This window comes from Aquarana catesbeiana, linkage group LG01 (assembly GCF_042186555.1).
Source record: "Aquarana catesbeiana isolate 2022-GZ linkage group LG01, ASM4218655v1, whole genome shotgun sequence".
In the NCBI taxonomy this organism is placed as follows: Eukaryota; Metazoa; Chordata; class Amphibia; order Anura; family Ranidae; genus Aquarana; species Aquarana catesbeiana.
In genome coordinates, this window is record NC_133324.1 from 450,933,210 (window position 1) to 450,957,659 (window position 24,450).

At 39.8% G+C, this 24,450-nt stretch overlaps 1 protein-coding gene across 7 annotated transcripts in view; it reads left to right on the plus strand.

Annotated features, from left to right (window-relative positions):
- The window catches only part of BNC2 (basonuclin zinc finger protein 2), an 878,778-nt gene that overhangs the window by 717,819 nt on the left and 136,509 nt on the right, over positions 1–24,450 (plus strand). For all 7 annotated transcript variants that reach the window (XM_073636660.1, XM_073636651.1, XM_073636668.1 and 4 more), the window contains one exon: positions 6,661–6,896. In XM_073636660.1, the coding sequence (XP_073492761.1) occupies positions 6,661–6,896 (236 nt within the window). The remainder of the gene's footprint in view (positions 1–6,660; positions 6,897–24,450) is intronic.

The following is a 24,450-nucleotide window of genomic DNA, read 5'->3' on the forward strand; positions in this document are numbered from 1 at the left end:
AAATGAGGGAGGCCTTGCGTGTACCAGTGGACAAGGTCATCACAAATTATATAAATCTTATTTTTGAAGTGATTAGCAATCTCCTGGACAGTGAGTGAGTTGGAGGCAGTGGAGGATAAAGTAGAAAGTTAAAGGTAGCAAAGAGTGTGTTGATGGGGACTGATGAGGGCAGATTTATACTGGTTGAAGTCATGCTGAGACTTAGTTTTATGCCACAGATGCTCAAGAATGTAGCTGCATTTTTTGAGAGTTCTGGTGTTGTCTGTTTACCAAGCCTGTAGTGGTCGGAGCCTGATTATGTGTGTATCGAGGAGGATGAGTGTGTTCAGCGAGGATGACAGTAAGCTGTAGTAAGAAATGGCTAGGTTGGGGCAGGACATGGGTGATATTTTGTCGTAAAGGTGGTCAGTAGCAGAATAGAGAGGAGAAGGGTTAAAGTGGTGACATTTTCTACAGGTAACTGTTATGCCGTGTACACACGACCGGTTTTCCCGTCGGAATAAACTCTTTCCGACAGAGTTCTGAAGGAATTCCGCTGAAACTGTCTTGCGTACACACGATCACACCAAAGTCCGATCATCAAGAACGCGGTGACGTACAGCACGTACGATGGAACTAGAAAAAGGAAGTTCAATAGCCAGTAGCCAGTAGCTTTCGTCTCGTACTTGCTTCAGAGCATGCATCATTTTTGGTCCGTCGAAACAGCATACAGACGAGCGGTTTTCCTGATAGGAATTGGTTCCGTCTGAAATATTTAGAACATGTTCTATTTCTAGGTCCGTCTGAATTTTCAAACAAAAGAGTCCGATGAGGCATACACACGATCGGAATATACGATAAAAAGCTTCCGTCTGACTTTTTCTGTCGGACGTTCCGCTCGTGTGTATGCGGCATTAGGCAGTAGGAGGGAAAGAAGACAAAAGAAAGTAAAAGGTAAGGTAGTATTAAGAGAGAGGAAAAGGATTGTCAGGGAAGTTGCAGGGAGTGCATAGGTAGGAGAATATAGGTCAAGAGTGTTGACATCAGTGTGATTAGAAACATGTGTTCATTGATTCAGGTCAAAAGAGGAGGTTTGATTGAGAAGTAGCAGGAGTATTGGTATTACCAGGGATGTTGAAGTCACCAAGAATGAATGTGGAAATTTCAGAAAAAGAAAGTAGTGTAGCCAGGCAGAGAAGTCATTAAGGAAGGTTTATCCTGGTTCAGAAGGCTGATCACAGCAATGCATACAGTGTGCCTCATATGAGGAGAGGGACAGAGAGGGAGGTTAGTGAAGATCCTGAAAAGTGCTATGTGGGGATAGAAGTATTCCAACTCTACCTCCCTACCGTCCCCTGAGTCTGGGAGAGTGAGTCCAGAGGAGATCACCATGAGAGAGGAAAGCAGGAGAGGTAGAGTCAGATTCTTAAAGGCAATTTTGATTAACAGCAAGTAGATTAAAGGAGCTAGTGATAAAAAGGTAGTAGACAGATTATAATTTGTTAATGTCCGAGCAGACATTACAAAGGGCACATGAGAAGGGGAGGCTGGTTCTGGGAAGAAGAGGAATTGAAACTAGATTGCGTGGATTTCAGCTGCTACCAGAGGGCAGGGGATGCCAGGTGTGTTGGCCAAAGTTATATGATGGAGGCCCAGGGTTTGGGGTTTTTTCTGCAGGATTTAGGAGAAGTGGAAGGGTGAGGAAGATAATATGGGAGTGTGATTTATATAAAGGGACATGCCACAGCGTCCTGGAGGTTTGTTAGCATGTGGGTTCAGAATTACCAGGAGTTGATGAGTGCCGTAATAAGGAGAAGACAGAAGTGAGGAGTAGAGGGGTGAAGGAAAGAGGATTTAAAGAAAGGGGACATAACTGTGAGATGGAAAGGTGGAAAGCGCATGTTACAGAGTGGAAGGCTTAAGGATAAGTCTGTTTAAAAGCTGAATGGTGAAAATAAGGTCACCTTCAGTCTGTATGCTGTGGGTTTTCTGTTCGTTCAGTAGTTGAATGGAAATGCACCACTTAATCCAGAAGAATAACATCAGAGAATTAAGACTAAGCCTGTTGGCTGGGCAAAACATGTAATACTAATTTTCAGATTCTGGTGTGTGGCTACGTTTCTTAATTCTGAACACAGTTCTCGCTGTGGTCATTGTGCAGTCCAGTTCAGAGTGACCAGAGACCTGTTTTTTTTTTCCTGCAATGCAGCACTTGGTTTTTAAGATTATAAAAGGAATTAACTGGGAAAAAATTGAGTTCTCATGGAGGCAGAATTTACATTAATTTGTAAAGCATTAATTTGCAAGCATAATGCCGTGTACACACGGGCGGACTTTTCGGCATCAGAGGTCCGACGGTCTTTCCGATGGACTTTCGACAGACTTTTGACGGACTTTTGATGGACTTCCGACAGACTTTCGAATGAACGGACTTGCCTACACACAATCACACCAAAGTCTGATGGATTCGTACGTGATGACGTACGACCGGACTAAAAGAAGGAAGTTGATAGCCAGTAGCCAATAGCTGCTCTAGCGTCGGTTTTCATCCATCGGACTAGCATACAGACGAGCGGATTTTTCGACCGGACTCGAGTCCGTCGGAAAGATTTGAAACATGTTCTAAATCTAAAGTCCGTCTGATTTTCGACCGAAAAAGTCCACTGCAGGTCCGATGAAGCCCACACACGGTCGTATTGTCCAACAGATTAGTCCCGTCAGACCAGTCCGCTCCAAAAGTCCGCCCGTGTGTACATGGCATAACAGTGCATGTATATTAGCACGTGAAGAATTTCCGATGGTCAAACCCTTTTCTGCTGTGTACCAGCAAATATTTTCTGTGCTTGGCTTACCTCAGTGTGAAGTTCAGATAGACATCTTGCGCTGGTATTCCCATCTTTGAATGTTTTCCAAGTTGTTACAGATTGGTGAGAAAGCCTTTTTACAATTTTGCAACATAAAATACTTTAGGTACCAGTTAACAAGACTTTGTAGGACTCAGTCATGTTGCTATCTATAGAAGACAACTGAGCGATTACAGCATATGTGGAAATTAAAGACTTTTCAAGTCATTATCACACCGAATATACAAAGATTGGTCAACTTCTTACAGCATCATAGCACTTCTTTTTAATTCCACCACCTCTTGTATAAATTACGCCCTAAATGTCTCCTTGGAGAATAACCAGAAGCAGCCATATGTATATAAATACCAATGAAAAGGCTCTGGTCCGTAGGCTGAATAGAAAGCCAATCTGTTCTTGACATTCAACCAAAACAAACTTTACAAACTCACCAGTTGAAAAACTACGAAATAAGCACTTTAAATTTAGAATTTGCCACAGCTGTGTATGTCATTCTTGTGAAACACAAGGACCCTTTTCAGTCCACTTCCTCCAAAATGTCAGCTTCTTTACTCTGCAAAGTATGTGGTTTTAAGATTCATTAAGTTCCCCTTGCTCAATGTGTAATTACTCCTTTTTCAGTGACTGCACACATTCAAGCTCTGAGCACTCACAGCGAGTGGAGTTTTGGCGAGTAAAAGTGATGCTCACAGCTGAAGTGCTTATCAGATAAACATTCACTTTCACTGCTAGCATTACAATGTTTTACTTACAGCTTCTAATTTAGGTTAGGGGAAGACAGACATAAAAGAAAAAATCATAATCAGGAGTAATAACTGATTAAGAAAATATAATCACTGAAGATTATCCTTTCATAGTGTTGTGTATTTAATACTAACACAATATTAAAAGCAGAGTGAATGAACAAGCTGTGTGTGAGTAAATCAGCTGATGAGACAATTATAAATATAAAGATATATTTTAATTTGGCTATGTGTGAGCAGCTTACTGTACAAGCGATAAGGAAAGAATTTTAGCACAGTAGAAGACACTTATTATAATGTCCTGTTTTTCTATATGATATGTTCAGGTGTCTGTTTAATGATATATTGTGTATCCTACATGCAATACTGCACCAGATCTTGTCACCTCATTGTGTGTACTTACACATTTTAACATAGATTGTTAACTTAAAATGGACCTGAATATTTGGCAGACCCCTAAATACACATTTAAAATGTATATGTTTACTGTTTTACCTGCCAGATCATTTTTAATTCTCCTTAGCCAGTCTTGTTATTTAGACACCCCCTGGCACCCAGCACCAACATAGTCAAGCAGAAAACATATTTTCTGACTCAGTTTTGGAGCTTCCTATGACACCACTTAGATTGAGAAATGAGAATGAAGGTAACCTGGAAAGTTGTATAGCTGAACTAGTAAACAGTAGACTGATATTCCTGGCTACACCATGTGGAAGAGAGAAGTGAATAACAAATCTGGCAGAACAGAATTACAACTGTTTTGGCAAGGAAAAAATGTAAATTGATGTATTTCAACTGTGTTTTTAGCTGTTTACTTTATTTTGAGGTGCCCAAAAAACAAAATCTGTCAATATGAACATAAATGCAATTGCTTTAGCTGCATGTGCTAATACCTATGGACAAGGGAGGGGTGGCCAGATGTTGACACTGCTTATCTCTTTGGGAGAACTGTAGTGACTGGTTGGCTGATAGATCACTTTGACTGATTTGTTTACCTAAAGTAACACACAATTTGCATTTTAACTTTAAAATATTAGTTCACATTTACAGAAAAAAATTAAAGGTGAACTAACACTGTACACCCTCCCCACCTTCTCACCCCCCTGGTCCCCACTACCTCCAGAGATGCTAAGCTGTCAATGCCCATGCAGCCGGTTCAGTGGGCTGAGGATTTGATATCCCCGCTATTCTCCCTCTTCTCCGTGCAGTGCTCCTGGGATGAATCAGAGCGATGCTCTGTGATGGCGCTGACTAATCAGAATTTCTGTGGTCTGTTCTGGAAGTCTGTACAGAAAGGAAGGAGAAGAAAAGAGATTTCAAACCCCCATTCCACTGGATTGGCTGTATGAGCACTGAGAGCTCAGCATCCCCAGCCCCAGAGGTAATTACAGCATGGACTGGGGAGGGAAGGGTTGGGGTAATGGTTTAGGTGATCATCATAAATTGATGGTGCCATAATAGACAAATAAGTCAGATGACTCTATCCATATGGTGTTAGTTTACCTTTACATTTTTTTCTGTAAAGGTGAACTAACACCTTAAATTGGCCACACGCTGTTCTTTTTTTTAATTCAACCATCAGTCTGAAGGAAAAAAAAAAATAACAGATACCACTGTCCCCACAAACGAGGTGGATGGAGGAATCCCTGCCACCGGGACATTGTATTCTGATAGCAGAAAGCACCACTGTCAATATACACTGAACAAATGTTTTTCCGCATGTCCCTTCAACAGAAGTTGATCCAATGAGTGACTTCTGGGGAGCAGGGACAATCACACACTGATTTAAATTTGACTGGTCCTAGTTGAACCAACCAAATGTTGATCAGCATATGGCCAGCTTTAATGTTTTGAGCCAGGGTGGTTACAAAGACCATTTTACCACCTTCTTCTACATTTAAATAGTATACACATGTTTGTTTTAAGGATCAGTTTAGTTTTTTGCAGTAAAACACACATTAACATGAATGGGCTGCCTTTACACAGTGCACCTTATTGCATGGTGATGTAACACACAGACAAAAAGTTACTAAAGAAATTTAAGAATGTTCACACAATAAATTGTGGGAATATTCGCTTTAGTTATTCAGTTAGGTGAAAAGAAAATCCCTCTTTATGCATTTCACCTACACATACAGTAATTGAATAATTGATGTGATCATGTGGGCATTCTCAAACACTTTAGTAAATCAGCCTTAACATTTTAAGGGATCCTAAATGTTCTACGGGGAGGGGGTTGTTAAGTGAGTCTTCAGTTCCTTGGTGTGACTCAGCTGGATTATGTTGTGTTGTGTTGTTCTTAAATTTTCAATCAAATGGCTGCTGCTACTGCAGCATTTTGCCACCATAATTTAAACAATAGGTAGTAACAGGGAGCGTGAACCTGGAGAACTTCTAAGTATAAGTTTGTAGCAAGAAATCATGCAAACTCTTCCAGTTTAAAAATGAATAATGTGTCCGATTAGGCAGCCTTTGATTGGACAGTACCGTTTTAAATGCTTTTAGAACATTAGTTATAGCAAGTATTGGTAATATTAATTTTGTAAGGGTTTAGAAAAATCTAATAATCAATATGTCCTTTTTTTAAGTCAAGGTTCCTTTATATAATTAATAACATATTTTAAACTGATACTTTGCCATGTTTGCTCATTTTAGTATCAGTAATAAATCACTTTTCTTCATAGTGAGTTGTGGAATGACAGAAATGTCTAAAAATAAACAATTCTTGGAGAACTTTGTTTATTCACTGCTATTTTTGCATGACTTCATTCCCTGGCTAGAAAGCTAAGAGATTTCCATAGTCCCCTTGATTGTGCAGAAGCGTACAGTGCTTTGCTAGACAATGCATTATCCTTAAGGGGCATATTCTCTAAGCTCCAGCAGCTTTGGTGTAAAATCCCTCTTGCCGTCAGTATTGCCATTTCTAGAGCCAGAAGATTCCTAATTGAGTTAAAACAAGACTGAGAGTGACTTAGACCTTGTTGCTTGAAAAATCCACTTACAAGTTATCAACATTATGGACTGATCTTTTAATACAGGCATCTTTTTATTTTTGTATTTCTCTATTACTACAGCTTTGGACAAGCTCAGCACTCAGCACCTGTACCACCCAACACAAGTGGAAATTGTACAATCTAACGTAGTGTTTGACATCAGCAGTCTTATGCTCTATGGTACACAGGCTGTACCTGTGCGGCTCAAGATCCTGCTTGACCGGCTCTTCAGTGTCCTCAAACAAGAAGAGGTACTGCACATATTGCACGGCTTAGGATGGACACTGCGGGATTATGTTCGCGGATACATACTTCAGGTGAGATATTTAGAAAGGGTAAGAAATCATATATGCATAATAGTATTTGGTGTGACGTCATCACATATATGGACTTGTGCCAGATTGCTCAGTGTTAAAGTAGTTGTGAAGTTAATTATTAATAAAAGCATTTTTAATAGATGCTACAATACATTTGAATAATGCTTGGTTACATAAAAAAAAAGTTGCCTGTAGTGCTTTATTAGGTTGTAAATGTGCAGTCACATGACCGCTCTTCACAGACCTGTAAGAGGGGGTTTACAGATCAGAGCAGACGTCATTGCAGGAATTGACTTAATGCCACTGAGCATCAGTGTTTCCAAGGTGATTAAACGCAATCAAACCCGGTGGCATTGCGTCACTTGCCCCTTCCCCCAGCAAAGTCCAGTGGCAATCAATGGAGGAGGAATGGCTGGGGGGGCGGGGGGCTATAAGCTGACCATGGAAGATACAGGCACACTGTGTTTGTATCTATATGTGGAAAGACAGAGGATGTAAATTGATCAAACAGTTTTCTTGCTAGCATGGTCAGTTTATTAACAGGAAGATAGGAACTTACAGTAATGTTATTACAAAATGAATAGCAATACCTTTAAGAGACAGATAAATCATTTTTTTTATTTTTAAGGTTACAAACACTTAAATATGATTTGTAAGACCACGCACAGTTTCCAGTGAATAAAGCCATCTCATATAAACATCATACATTATTTAAATTCCTAACATTATAATAAAGCATAATTAACTCTATCCTACAAAACAGAACATTAGCTTTATTTTATCGATGTCAAAATGCAATACAGTTTTTGTAAATTATAAAACTAATAAAAGGTTTTTATGACATCAGTTATTTTCTGGTCAAACCTTCTTTAATGGTGTAACAGCTAGAGATGTCCAATGATAGTTTAAACTGCTACATGTACTAAAATTGCTTTCCATAAATACTACAGTTTTCTGTAAACGTTTTAAATTAAAAGCAATCAATTCAGGTCTCAAGTATCCGTCCAACAGCCTAAGCCTATAAAGGATTTTTTGGACATGCAACCCAAGTAAAATTAAAGTGGAGTTCCATGCCTAAAATTATTTTTGCATTATTCAGCTGCATTAAAAACAATTAATAACATTTAAAAAAAAAATTTTTCCTCACCTTGTCATGAGCTAGGGGGTCCCTCGTAATCTGCCTCTTTCTCATCCTGGCGCCAGATGTCATTTCCCTCGGCGCCCATGCTCGCTAGTGCTCCTGGGAGATGCTTGTCATCATTTCTCAGGAGTCAGTGGGGAGCGCTGAGGGCTTCATTGCCATCACAATGGGGGCGGGCACTTCCAACGATGCTGCCCATTGTAATGGCAACGTCAGAAGTGTACAGCCTGCGCCGTACATGCGGAGCATGCGCGAAAACGGGTGGTGCATGCTGGTCGCTCAGCTGCACCAGAGCCCGGAAGATAGTGCTTGTGGGCATTACATGCCCACAAGTACTATGGAAACTGCCAGCAAAGAGCAATATAAGATATATTCCTCTTTGAAATCGGCAATCGAGTGCAGATTGAGCACAGAAAACTGAGTGCTCTAAATAATCGTTTTAATCAAAACATATTAATCCTAAAAAAAAAAAAAAATGTTAACAGTGGGAACTCCGCTTTAAACACATATATTTGCTTATAAACTTTGAACTGTTCCACATAAAAGGATAAAATCTCCATGAGAGAGTTTCTAGTTTTGTGGCAAAGTAATGGCACTCTTTCTTCTGTTACACTGGAAGGCTCAAACGTCCTTTTCCAGCTCCTGTTTCTGATACATAAAATAAGACAGCATCCTGGCTGCATCAACCCAAAACATAAGTTTTATATAAAAAAAAAGAAAGCATGAATATGAATTTTAAATGAATTTAAATGGATTGTATTTGTGAAAAGTAATAACAAACCAAGTTTCAAGTCTCACAGTAACTTATATCAGTATCTTGTGGGTAAGTACTGCTATTATGTAACAGTTTTTTTCATGTATGTAATCCGGGCTTATTATTTCCCTTTTTTATTTACTAATCTCCAACAGGCATATATATGTGTCTTCTCTTGACGTTCTAAACGTACATTTATGAATTATTAACCATAAGATATGAGGTTGGTTAAATAAGGATTCTCATAGCCAGAAGTGAAAGCTTAAATATAATAACATTTATTAAAGAAGCGTTAAAAGTCTACCTAATACACAGACAATATCTATAGTCTTAAGGGAGAAAATATTAGGTTATAGTACAAGAAGACAAAGTATAATCATTACAATACAAAGGGTAAACAAACAAGCATGACAAGCAGGTATACCTTTAAGTGCTGGAAGATGTTCTGATAATTACCTATATTATGAATGTTCCTGGGCCCAGGTCAGCTTTCATCTCCTCCACTACTCTCTTTGGAATACCTTCTTATAGGCCCATCTCTCATTGAATTGAATAGGGCCAATATGATTGGTTTATTCTGTTAGCCCTCTATTCCCACCAGGCATATCTCCTAATTTGGGCAACTTCCTCCTGTTGTGGTAACGAGCTGGGGATAAGTTGTTTGAAGAGGGATTAAGGTGAGAGTCATCACCTTCTCTTGAAAGGGGTACTTAACTTATGCATGGCCTTAGCCAGGGCAAAACCTCCTTTCCTGAACAGATGAAAGAAATATTTGTCATCCTCTCAAACACCCCTTTGAAATGGACAAATGGTTGATTAGCATGGAGGAATACAAAGGCCTTTATTGACCTAATGAATTTGGCCCTTTAACAATTAAACTTCAGATGGTATCTGTCCTTGACCCTTTGAACATCAAATATACGTAATCAGCTGATTGTCTTCCCAGCACATCCTTCTCGCATACTACAAGTAGCTGTTAAATGCATTAGCTCTTTTCAGCCAGATCCTGTCGCGTATTCACATCTAGCTAAATTACCCCTTTACTGAAACCCTGTCACATACACACAACTATTATTTCTTATCCAAAAATATATATACACATCTATATACAGATATTCTCAGTTGCTAATGGAGATTACTCATAAACTCCTCATAAGGCAACAGATGACCCCTTGTGGCAAGTTGAGACAGATGAGACGAGGCCACACTTAACTGAGTAATTGTTTATGTCTAATCTCCATTAGTGAGTTGAGTTTCTCCCTCTGCCATTTTAGAAGTCGGCCCAGATATATTACCATGCCCGTCATAAATAACAGTACCCCACACTGCAATATGAGAAGACCTTTTATCCCCATTTCCACCCAGGTCCTAGTGGTGACTAAGCTGAAATCCCCATCATGTAAAAGTTTATTTAACCTTTTCTCTGTTTTCACCATATCATTACTGATTTGAATTATATGGGTATCCTTCCTTGCAAGCAGATTGTGAAGGTTTACTGACAGAGTATCAATTTTTATATCAAAATGGGGTATGTAGTTTCTAGGATCTGGGACATCAGGGGGACTCTCAATGATATAGTCTTCTGTTAGCACTGGTATAGGAGTTACTACAGTTTCCCCAATAATAGAGTACTCATATGGAATGAAGCAGAAATTTGGATAGGGTATCGGACATGACTGACCCCCATAGAGAAATGTCTGGTGGTTGGTAACGACACAGTACAGTCCATCCATGTGGTAGGTGACCCTTGTGCTGGGTGTTCTCCATTTTGACAACTTCACGGGGCAGTTAGCTTCCATCTTACTTGGACTAGTTTCTTGAGGTGGTTGGCGTGGACTTTCCAGTTGGGGGTCCCTGGCTACTTTGGCTGTGGGATCCGGGTCATTGCTTAGACCACAGACTGGAGTGTCAATTTCGAACACATCACAACGGCATAGGTACCTATTGTCTTTGACAGTGCAGCAGGCAGAGTGTGGTGCTTTCCATCGCCCTTGAACTTGAATGAGCATTTCGGGGAGGTGCAACCTTTCCTTGTACACGTCGTTTTCGAGGTACCCGAGGGAGTGTATGGACGCCATCGTGTTAAAGTAGTCGTCTTGGGGATGGAACACTGGCAGTGACATGGTGAAGGACACATACATTAGGTCACGGTAGGCGCACAGCGACTGGCTCTTCTTGCAAGCAAATGGCCCTCTATTGGGGTGTGGTGTCACTATCCCTATGTTTCGAATTGTGGAAACCGGCAAAGGTTTGCACTTGTCTCCAGAATGTACATTCATTCCACCACTAATATTAGTGTGAGTACAATACCATTGGGTAAGGTCTGTATCTTTTAATATATCAGGGATTTTACCTGCTTGAATATCTCTGATAACATTAGTGACTTTGGTTAAAACAAAATTCCCATATGCCGTGCATATCACCTCTTTGCCCATACCATCCTCTCTAGCTTTCTTATTATTTATATTTATGATTTCGTTTATTTTCTGTTGTGTTTTTTCAAACAACTGGGCAATGTCTTTCATGTTATAGACCGTAAACCTTTCCTCCTCTGCAAGCCCCTCAACACCCTGCAGAACCGGTTTCAGCACTTGCCGACCCTCTTTCTGTTCAAAATTTCCGATATGCCTGCGAATCGCTGACAAATCGGCTCGGTTCCAAATTGACATGCCAGATCCAAAAAGTCCTGGGATGGACCCAAGTATGTTGTCCAAGCCCTTTAACTTTCTGGATCTGAAAATGCCCCTGTGCGGAGTGAGGTTTGGTTCTGCAAATGGATCATGAGTTCGGCTTGCATGGGAGGCAATCAAATCTACCAGCAAGGAAGAATAAAACAAAGACACATTTGTCCGGGCACATGAGCCGAATTCAGCCATGTTCCACTGGGACAAATTAAGTACCACAGGTACATGAATGAACTTCACATTATTGAACAATATTCCCGGGATTGATGTTGCCGTTAGGCCACTAGGTGGTCCCTCTTGCAGTGATGGGCATTCCAATGATGTTGGTTTGTAATACGGGATTGCAGCTGTAGTTTTGGGCAAATTTGTAGAAGCAGGGGTGGTGTTACTCTTTGGGGACACATGCAAAGTAACTTTTTCTGGGACGTACTGAAGAGTGGATGCATGTGTGTTGCTGGCCAAGGGGATGGAGATAACAAAAGAATATTTCCACTCTCCGGCATCACTCAACCGTGTCTCTTGAATCAACAAGGATCCGTTTTGAAAGCTCATGACTCTATCCCGGTAGTCAGTGATATTCCCAGCAACGCCATTAACCCAGACTAAATGATTATCAATGGGACTCCACCAATAAACTTGCTTCCCCACAGTTCCTACAATGGCCACAGGCAATAAGACAGGTTCCCCCTCTATGCAGTAGACCGGATTCTTCTCCACGATCACGCTGATGAGTGGTCCAGTCTCCTCTCCCTTGGTATGTCCGAACAGATGGAGCAGGATAACAATCCACATTGACTTCATGGCTCTAAAAGGGAAGAAAGCAGCACATTTTAGTTGATTTCTTTGGCTCCATGGAACTGTTTCAGTTGGTTCGCATGAACCCATTTATCTTGTGTCTTTTTGCCCGCTTCTATTCTGATTTTATATACAGACGGACTTAATTTATCAATAATGGAAAATGGGCCTCTCCATTTTTGACATAAACTGTTATCCAGGGGACGTAGCTCCAAGAACATAACTCGGTCTCCTATGGCCCAAGTGCATTCTCGAACCCCTTTGTCAAAATACGCCTTGGCTTTCTTTTGACTTTTACCCATTTGTGCTGCTGCAAATACATGGATCTCTTTTAACGCTTTTTGGAGTTTAAGGAGGTATTGGTCCATTGACAGTCTGTCTATTGTAGGGGTATGCATCTCTAGCCAGAGATGTTCAGGGAGTCTCATCTGTCTACCTGTCAGCACTTCAAAGGGTGTCAACCGGGTAGCATATGAGGGAGTTGCTCGGATGGCCATGGCCAGTAATGGCAACAGATTATCCCAGTTCTTACCATTGATGTGGACAAATTTTTTTAGCATTGTCTTAATCTGCCGATTGGCTCTTTCAACCTGACCTGAAGATTCTGGGTGATATGGAATGTGAAACTTTTGCTCCACCCCTAACATCTCTAGGCAGGTTTTTACCATCTTTCCCGTAAAATGGGTCCCCTGATCTGACTCTATTGATGCTGGGAGCCCCCATCTACTGAACACCTGTTCCACCAAAATCTTAGCCGTAGTTTGTGCAGTGTTACTTTTGGTTGGGAAAATCTCTACCCATTTCGAAAATAAATCTGTGACTACCAAAATGTATCGGTTGTTTCTAGAAGTGACTGGCAAGGGTCCCATGTAATCCATTTGTAAGGCATTCCATGGCCCTTCTTTCAGTCGGATTCGTAAAGGGGCATTGATCTTCCTTGGTGCGGGGTTAACCTGTGCACAGACAATACAATTGTCACAATACTGCTTCACATCTGTCATCATGGAAGGCCACCAACCTATGTTCTTGAGCCGCTCACCTGTTTTCTCTGACCCTTGATGACCCCCAGTAGGCAGGTCATGCACTATGTAAATCATTTCATTCTGGTATTTTTCAGGAACCACCCACGTTACTTCATCTCCCTGATGCAACAATACCTTTTTATCTTCTGATAATTTGAGGTGTTTTATGTACTTTGCCAAAGTATTCCCCTCAGAGAGTTCCCCAGTCTCATTTTGCAGTTTTTGCATGATTTCCTTAATGTTATCATCCTGCCTTTGTATGTCCGAAATATCCGGAACTTCTATGCAGGATTTTGTGAGGGCACAAACAATGGGGCACAAGACTGGGTCTGGCAAATTCGAAGGAATTTCCCAGATCTCCCCTCCCTGTGCTCCTTGTTTGGCCAAGCAATCCGCCACCTCATTTTGTTCCCAGTATGGGGCAGTACCTGAATGACCTTTTACTTTGCACACCCATGGTTTGACTGGCAACTTTTGCACCAATGATACAATATATTTCAACAGGGATGCATGTTTAAGTGGAGACCCATCTGAGGACATGTACTGGTGGGTGTGCCAGAAGGGCAGAAATTCTGTAAGAGCATTACAGACCCACGCAGAATCTGAGTATAAAACAATTTCTTGGTCCCCTTTCATCAGTTCTAGGGCATGAGCGATTGCAGCCATCTCAGCAAATTGTGCTGATTTGACTTGACATGACCGAAAGATTGATGTTTGGGTTTTTGCTTGTGGATTGATAAAGTATATTCCAAATCCTGCATGTGGGGACCCCTCCACGTAAAAACATGATCCATCTGTGAAAATTTGGACTGCGTTTTCAGGGACTGTTTCCTTTGCTGACAAAGGTCTAAAGAATTGTTGCGCAGATGATTGGGGGGTGATCTCACATTCATGTGGTACTCCCTGGTAAAGGAGGCCATGGGCCCTAGTGGACGGATTATTTGTGTGTTGGACTTTAATGTCTCGGTCTTGAAGCAACAGTGCCCAGTGGGCTAATCTGGCATTAGATACATTGCCATCCTTCACTCGGTCTGTAAGTAAAAATTTAGTGGGAGTGTGCGTTGTGTGCAGGATGACTGGGTTAAGCCCTATGATGTACGTGAAGTATTTCACTGCCCAAAACGTAACTAGGAGGTGTTTTTCACATAGAGAGTACTTCATTTCCACAGGAGACAAAAGTTTAGATGCATATGAAATGGGTCTCTGTTGCCCATGGATTTCCTGTGACAGAACAGCTGACATGGCTGTCTCTGATATGGCAGTCTCAATGTGAAAGGGCAGTTGGTACTCTGGGTTGGCTAACGCTGGCGCTTGCGCTAAAGCTTTTTTAAGCTCCTGCACTGCATTGGTGTGTTGCTCAGTCCAGTGCCATTGGGTATCCTTTTTTAACAACTCATACAGAGGTGCAGACTTTTGGGCAAAATCAGGGACGAAAGCCCGTGAATAATTTACCAATCCTAGAAAAGATCTCAGAGTAGGGATGCTCACTGGCAGAGGTAATTGTAGAATGGCTTTTACCTTTTCGGTTGCTATCTTACGCCCGTTTGCTGTCACTGTAATCCCAAGAAAAGACACAGATTCCTTCAACAATTGTGCCTTGATGGGATTACACTTCAGTCCCGCCTTTCCTAGGATCTGCAGAAGTTCCTCCAATAACCGCAAATGCTCTTCTTTGTCGCATGTGGCTAGCAACAAATCATCAACGTACTGGAAAAGATTCTTTGGAGAAGAAAAATCAATTAAAATATCTCTCATGGTTGCATGAAATAACGTAGGAGAGTTATGGAATCCTTGAGGGACAGAATTGAACGTATACTGTTTTCCCAGAAACGTGAATGCAAATTTGTATTGACATTCTTCTGACAAAGGTAATGACCAAAAACCGTTCGATATATCCAATACGGTGAAATATTTGTGTTTGGGATTCAACATGCTCAAGACATCCGGGACAGATGCAACTGTGGGGGCGCAATTGTTTGTAACACTGTTCAATTTGCGGTAATCAATTGTTAATCTCCACAAATTGTCAGTACTTTTGCGAATTGGCCATATTGGCGCATTTGTTGTGGATACACATGGCCTGATGACCTTTTGGTCAAGCAGTGAATCTATGGTTTCCTGTATGTAGCTGATAGCTTCCTGTGGAAAGGGGTATTGTTTTTGCGGAGGTGGGTCTGGCCCACTGATGTGTATTACCGTATTTACCTTTCCACAGTCATGTTTATGTGTTGCAAAGGATCCCTGCTGTCTTTCTATCACCGGCTGTAGAAGCTGATGTTCTGGGTGATCTTTAATGATCTCCAGTATGTTATATTTTGAATCATTGAGTTTGATGGCTGCAATTGTGTGAGAATCAGGTATCACTATGGTGCTACCCTGATCAGTCGGAGCCCCTTGCAATAGTAAAAGGTTGGTCAGATCTAACATACATCCATTTGGAATTAAGAAGTCTGAACCCAGGAGGCTGGTTTCATTTGGCAAACACATTAATGCTACTGGCTGTTTTAGGGATAACTCACCAATTTGGATTGTCAGTGGCTTGGACAAGGCAGACTCAACATTATGTCCAGCAAAGCTCTGGAGATTCAACGGCTTTCCTGAAGATAGTGATGAGTTTAAGGGATCTTTGTCATGAATAATTGAAATGGCCGCACCCGTATCTAGAAGCATAGTACATTGACGGCCCCTAATCAATGCTGACACTACAGGGCGCCCACACCTATCCAGAGAAATAGGTGCTAAAATTTTGGGGCCTTGTGGTTGTCACCATTGACGACGGTCAGCCTCTGTCTGAGAAGCTACCTGTACTTCCTTTCCAGGGCCTCCTTGAAAGGCCTGTAATTGTTGTCGTAACTCTGCATAAGTAGGAGCTCTTTGTGTCTCACTGACATGCTTGCCCTCTGATGGGTGGCTATAAGAGTTTCCTCTTCCTCTGCCTCTGCCTCTGTAACCTGACTTCCCCCTATATCCCCTACCCCTCCCTTGTAAACTTTTGTCCCAGTTAGGGTTGTATGGAGGATTTAATTCTCCAGGGGCGTGGGGGCCTTCTATGGTGGTAGTCCTGCATTGTAATGCAGCCACCTTCTTAAACAGCTGTTTCTCTTCTCTTTCCTTAAGCCTGTGCTGTTTATATGCTTGAATGGCATGGAATGATCTATGTATTAATCCAATGACCTCCTCATAGCTGTGTTTTCTTGGATCTATCAAATGCTCACATTTTATGCGAATAGCTGGATGGGCATTATGAATCAATAAATTCTTATATTCCATGTCCTCTCTAGTGGTATTACCATTGTTAGTGTTATATGCTGCCCACGATCTATTGGCATACACTAAAGGGTTTTCCTCATTACTTTGTGTAATTTGATAGGCCACCATCAAACCTATAGCTGCGGGGTTTATGACTTTTTGCAATTCTGCTACGGTTGCTTGGTAGCTACCTTTGCCCTCCTTAATTTGATCTGGGAGTGCATTCCAGGTGTGGGCGTCAAGGGTTAATTGTAACACCTTAACCTGGTCACTAGGACTTTCCACACCTAAAAGCGCACACCTCTGTTGTACATTGTTCGCATGTGAAGTAATGTGTTCATTCGTTTTAATTTTGCCGATGAAATCAGCCACACTCATGAGGGTTTTTACAGGTTGAATTGGATATACTTTAGAGCTTACCTCATTCCCTTCACTATCAAACCCCAAAAGTGTTTGATTTCCTTCAGGAGAGGAGAAGATCTGGGTCCTACCCATGATGGGGAACTTGTCTTGCTCCTCACTTGTGGATAGCTGGTCCCCATTGTCTGGTGGGTCTGTGCCCATGGTGGCTTCTCGATTTTCCTGTGGCTCTGCGATTTCTCCCATTGCCACAGGAAAAGTAGAATTAGGACCCATATCTTCCTCTCCCCAATACTCTTCATATTCCTCTGTGTCCCCCATTTCATAGGCACAAGTAGGTGCTGTAGCATTAGTATGTTTACATCTGCTAGCCACAGCTGCCTGTCCTTTAAGCATTGAAATTGTTTGTAGCAACTGTGACTCTGTTTGCGTGCAATGTGTGTGATCTATACTTTTTCCTTGCTTAGCTTCATGTAACTGATTTTGGACTACTTTGTATGCAATCGTTATGTGGTCCAGTTCAGTCTCAACTTTAGTTAGCATGTTTTTATATTGTACCACTTCGTTTTGAGCCAATTTGCAATTTTTAACATTTTCCTCCTGTGAGGCATTAACCATTTTATTAAGGGTGGTTAAGGTTTGTATTTGATTATGTAAAGCTGTATTCTCCTTTTCCCTCTCTGAAATTGTAATATTTTTATTATTGACTATATCTTCCAATTGCTGTATTTTAGCATTCATAGCCATACAAGCCGCATACATGCCTGCTACAGCTAAACTTTTGAGTTTTTTACTCTTTTTGGTTGTTTTAAATTGTTCTTCAAATAATTCCTGCACATATACCCAAGGGGATAAATGCAGTTTAGCATCACAGGCAAATTCATTGCTTTTATGTTTTAGAGTATACGTTGCTACAAACTTTTCTAGACAGGACATGGCTGCCATTATTAACAACTAATATGCAGAAATTGTAAGGTAAATTACGGTAACTGTTCCCTTGTACTATACAGTCAATTTTGAGATTACCATATAGAAGGAGGGAGAAAAAGACAATAAACAGAAACTCAAATACAATTCAGAAAATATAGTAACGTTAGGAAAATAGAATATATTTTCAGCTCTCAATAAAACAATCTTTTAGCTTAATGGAGACACGTTAACAATAGCCTGTAGCCTACACAGCATAGACAATAGCAACAATAGAATGGTAAACACAGCCGTGTTTACATCAATCTCTGTTAAAGGCCACTTAGTTTAAAGAAAAAAAAAACAAGAAACTGCCAAATAAACAAAAAAAAAAAAAAAAAAAAACCAAGAAACAACAATTTGAGTTTGTCAAACTATTGAATAATAGCGCATGATATACTATATTAAATAATCTTTATCAGATATTAGATTCAGTACCAAGACGTCCACCGTTTTGTACTTTAACTGACAACAATGAGAATGTTACTTCTTATAAATTCCCACAGTTAAAACAACTAGCAAGGCAAACAAACAAATTAAAAAAAAAAAATGCAAAACAAAGCAAAAAAAAAAAAAACGCAAAATCAAAGCAAGAAAAAAAAAAAAATTCCTTAGTAGGTTAGTTCAATGTCCATAAACCAATATCATTTCTTTTAGTGGACATACAATTTGACTACCGACCAAACCTATGAACCTGTTTCAAACTACCCACAACAGAAAACAAGCACGTTTTTGCACGTTTTTGTGTCTTAGACCTAAAGCATCAAACTAAACCAGTTCAAAAAAAAAAAAATTCAAAAACCAAATTAATACAAAAAATTATTAATTATGAGGAAAAAAAAAATTATTATATATATTTTTTTTTTTTCACAAAACGAAGGACCACTCTTTCAGCGTCCTCTTTCCATAAAACAACAATATTAAAAAAAAAATCAAAACAGAATATTTCCCAATCTGTACTTCCTCCCCCTCAAATTTTACCGGTTTCTAAGGGTACATCCAAAGTACTATTTTCAAGTATAATTTTGGGATATTAAACAAAAAAAAAAAAAAAAAAAAAATTCACAAAATATCTGTGGTGTATATTCTCTCCTTAGAGTTACCCACTAATAAAAACACAAAAAATATTTACGTATATTTTTCCCTAGATAGATTGGATAAGCTGACTCAGCTTCAATTCCCCCTCATAACGTTAATCTCCAATACAAAAAATTTTGGTATTATATTAAATACTTTCAGTCCTGTGCTGGCTTCGTGGTCGCCACTCTTGACGTTCTAAACGTACATTTATGAATTATTAACCATAAGATATGAGGTTGGTTAAATAAGGATTCTCATAGCCAGAAGTGAAAGCTTAAATATAATAACATTTATTAAAGAAGCGTTAAAAGTCTACCTAATACACAGACAATATCTATAGTCTTAAGGGAGAAAATATTAGGTTATAGTACAAGAAGACAAAGTATAATCATTACAATACAAAGGGTAAACAAACAAGCATGACAAGCAGGTATACCTTTAAGTGCTGGAAGATGTTCTGATAATTACCTATATTATGAATGTTCCTGGGCCCAGGTCAGCTTTCATCTCCTCCACTACTCTCTTTGGAATACCTTCTTATAGGCCCATCTCTCATTGAATTGAATAGGGCCAATATGATTGGTTTATTCTGTTAGCCCTCTATTCCCACCAGGCATATCTCCTAATTTGGGCAACTTCCTCCTGTTGTGGTAACGAGCTGGGGATAAGTTGTTTGAAGAGGGATTAAGGTGAGAGTCATCACCTTCTCTTGAAAGGGGTACTTAACTTATGCATGGCCTTAGCCAGGGCAAAACCTCCTTTCCTGAACAGATGAAAGAAATATTTGTCATCCTCTCAAACACCCCTTTGAAATGGACAAATGGTTGATTAGCATGGAGGAATACAAAGGCCTTTATTGACCTAATGAATTTGGCCCTTTAACAATTAAACTTCAGATGGTATCTGTCCTTGACCCTTTGAACATCAAATATACGTAATCAGCTGATTGTCTTCCCAGCACATCCTTCTCGCATACTACAAGTAGCTGTTAAATGCATTAGCTCTTTTCAGCCAGATCCTGTCGCGTATTCACATCTAGCTAAATTACCCCTTTACTGAAACCCTGTCACATACACACAACTATTATTTCTTATCCAAAAATATATATACACATCTATATACAGATATTCTCAGTTGCTAATGGAGATTACTCATAAACTCCTCATAAGGCAACACTTCCAATTAGGAAGGTTCTCACCTTTCCACCATAAACTCTTCAATGTACTTGGAAAATTCCAGGCGCTATTATGACAGCATATAGTTACGTTGTAGTACCTTCCACAGTGGTACATTCTTGCACACCCCGAGTAGCCTTTGCAGGTTACCACTGTGATAAAAAGTGTGCCAAATATAGAATTTATTTTTGTTCATAATGACCAACAAAGTTATAGGTTATATTTTTAATGTCAAGAACTTAGCTCTACCTACTGCATGATGCTGGCCAGAAATCCTGGTCTCCAAGTTATGTGATATGTGATGTCAGAAGTATCTTCTCTCCCCAGCCAGGACCTGCAGGAATTTGTGTTGGTCTGAAGCCTTTTAAAACTTATTTAGCAGGGAAAGAACAAGAAACAAAACAGTAAGCTTTCTATCTGCTCTCTATGGACATACAACTATGGCAGCAGTGTGGATTATTTGAGATAACACATGAGGAGTGCACAGGACAACTCCAAATTTCTGACAGGAAAAATTATATTTTATGCATTTATTAAACAGATTTAACAAAACACTTTCAGTAGTATATTTAAAAGGCCGAAACGGAGCAAATAAGAAACATTAATGTTAGGGTTTACATACATTTAAAGCACATGCATTAATGTATGTTTTGTCATGCATTATCATGTGTTATTTGTGTTATTTGAATGGGCTGCCAACACACCACAACAAATCAGAAATACACCTGCACAAAGCAGCACACCACAACACAAGATAACATATGGTGGTGTTCTAAACACAGGTGTACTGGAGGTGCATTCCTATTGTGCGTCAGGGTGCCATTTAAAATGAATGGCACTGCAATGCACTAATGCATGCATGGTGTATTATTGTGCACACTACAGAAACGCATAGGTGGGAAGCCAGCCCTTAATGTAGTATGTGTTAGGCTTAAAATGTATTTCCACTTTTGCAGTCAAAAGTAAGATAACCTCACTATATGTTTGTTATGTGTTACCATTAATGCACCATACTTAATTTCATACAATGCCTAAAATAATTTTTTCATCTTTGAGATGTTTCTGAGGAGAAGGCTTCATGGCTGACTGCAAACCTTTATGAACATGGTCACAGTGGGGTTGATTTACTAAAACAGGAGAGTACAAGATCTGTGCGTGGTAGCCAATCAGCTTCTAACTTCAGCTTGTCCAATTAAGCTTTGCCAATAAAACCTGGAAGCTGGTTGGCTACCATGCAGAGCTGCACCAGATTTTAGAGGCAACAAGAGCATTCTTTCAACGGAGTCTTTAATAAATAAGGCCGATAAGGTTTTTCGTTTCAATATTTTTTATTTGAAAGTTTTTACAAAGAGTAAAGAAATGCCAATAAAGATTTCAAACAATTTGCTATTTCCACAGCATAAAATGCATATATGATAATAACAAAAAGAGTTAGCATTATAATCAAAGGAAGAACAGAATGACGATCAGTCTAGCTATTATAGCTGATGGGAAGACTGTAGAACCTAGTAATCTCAAAGTACATCTCGGAAGTACATGTCCCCTCCCACGTGGAGAGAGGACATTCAGGTTTTTTAGGTTATAATAAAATATGATCTTTCTGGATCTCCCTATTGGTGAAAAAAAGTCATATGTGAATAATTACCAACAATTATGAAGACATGCATTCTGTGTTCAGGGCATGGGTCCTTGAATGTATATGTATACTGTTTTAAACGCAAGTACTGCTCTGAACAGCATCTAAAATAGCATACAGGCTGTTTGCAGCATGCTGTATGCTGCACGTCCCAAGTGCCCAACAATGCCAGGAATTTATGCAGTACAGGCCAAACCACCCAAGTGCATGAGCCCTTATCCAACTTTTGATCCACTGAAGAATGGCCCTGCCTAAGTAAACCAAGCAAAAGTAGCTTAGACACTACCTATATCGTTATCAACAGAGAACTGTCACGATTGACTGGGTTACATGTGTCAATCATATTATTATGGGAGAAGACAGTCAACCAAAAAGCTCTTATTAGACAAAAGCATCAGCATTAAGTACTCTTCTAATAAGAATCGGGAAACATTTGATTTAGAACTAAATTAGATGTTTTATTATGTTGTCCTGTAAACTTGGTGTAGCAGAAAATTGCTTGATTTTCACCATACTCGTTAATGTTGCTGGCAGCATTTCTGCTATTGGATTACATCTTTTTCAGACATCATTAAAAACATACAAAAACAATCAGAGTGCTTTGTCTTTATAGACAGAGTCTTTCTGCAGATGCGGACTGGAATGGTTTATGTAAACACTTTAAAAGAGAAAGAAAAAGTCTCTTTTTTTGGACGACACCCATCTATTAATTTTAACCACAAAACACTGTAAATAATGTTAACTTCCATAAAATAAACAGACTGGTGGTTATGCACCATATGTTTCATAATTATCCTGTGGATTTTGTTTACTGTGCTGTTACAAATCCCTCAGACAGCTCTGTGAAGCAACATCTTTGCTAGACTGAAAGGCAGTCAGCACTTTCTAGCATCCATAAAAGGAGTTTAAACAAACCCAAGTGTCCCTATCTAGTCAATGTGGCCATATTTAAAAGACACGCATCGCTGTAGATTAGTAGAATTTGCATGGATCACTTTAAGTCATTGAAATATGATTTAACATTACTTGAAGTATAAGGAACTCAATTCTGCACATAACTATATATTAGTCTAACCAGTATACGGTTAAAATATGCATTACATTGGTGATGCATTTATAGCTGTGGGTTGCATTACTGAATTTATAAAGCAGAATTATTTCAAAACATTAGCTAGTGTTTAGCATATCTAATTTTGTAGCTTCTTGCCCATAACTATGAAAAAAGTAATAACCATGTTTTACTAACTTGCTGCAAATTTCTGTACACCTTGAGAACATTTCCAAGTGTTTTAGGCTCAAAACATGTATATTTGAGGGCCATGCCATTGATGGTAACCTGCTTGAGACAGCTCAGGTTTTGCATACTGTACATCTCCTGGACCACTTGATCACATTTTTGCTAAGGAAAGAACTTTTTCTTTTATTTATTGCCTTACTTTGTGTTGGGATTTCTTTAGTGAACTATGTACCACTGATAGAAAACTTTGAGTCAAAGAGCACAATCGCAACAACAACCTGCTGCAAATCAAGATTCCTGGTAGGAGGGAGAATTTGCTAGTACCTATGTATTAGGCTTCATGTAAACACATTTACCACTGCCGCGGGAAAACTCAAAACGCGGTACAATCATGGCAAAATCTTTCCTGCGTCCAGCGGTGAAAACTTTCCTATTCTGAACACGATTCTTTCGCGTTCAGGAGAGGAAGGTTGAGGTTGGTTAAAGCTCCCCTAACCGCAGCAGCTCCTAAATTCTGCTAAAAGCTATGTGTACACATAGGCTTTTATGGAGTTGGGTTTAGGAGTTTTGGGAAAAAAATGCCAAAAGCTCCTAAACTCAAGTTTAGGAGCTGCTAGTGTACACGAAGCCTTAAACTGTATGTATTAGTCTAGAAGAAGTTGTCTTAGAAGAAGTTAGAGGATATTTTATACAATTTTCTAGAGCCTGCTAGGCAAAACCTCACCTCTTTTACTGCTTTGTTACAGCTGATATACATGGGGGGCAAGCTTAAGGGTCATGTGAGACAAGTGATCCTGTTGCTTATGACAACTCGCCAATGATAGAATTGCTAAGAGACAGCTTACTATCCCCTAAGAGATGCTCTTTTGTTGGCTTGATCAGAAAGATGTTGCTCCATTGCCGTTCCTGCTGCCTTCCGAATTCTGCAGTATTCTGAGCCAGCGAGTTGGCGACACCCACAAGGAGAAGAAGTTGAATCATTTTAATTATTTGTTGTTGGTGATGTGTTCCCAGCATCAGAATCACCATAGGCAGGAAAGCAGAGGAGAAATCCCACGGCAGGTAACCCCACAGGTGCTGGCCCAGCTTGCCGCTGCGACAAACAAGGAAACTTGGAATAGGCAGCTGCACACCGCAATAGGATACCAATAAAAACGTTCTTTATTGTAATGTAGACAGATGCAGTCGCAGGAATGAACGGAAGGTTAATATGTTTCACACGACTTGTGCTTAGTCATAATCAGGATCACTATACATTAGTCTAAGGAACATCATTACTTCTTGTGGTCACTGAAGACTACTGTTCATACATCCCTTTCCCCTATGCACTTTCAGCACAATGATAAATGCACAAAAACAACTGTAATTTTATTATACTGTAAGCTGCTTTCATTTTTCAGTTAGGAAAGCATAACTAGTATGTAAGATAGCATTATACTCTATGAAAGCATTATG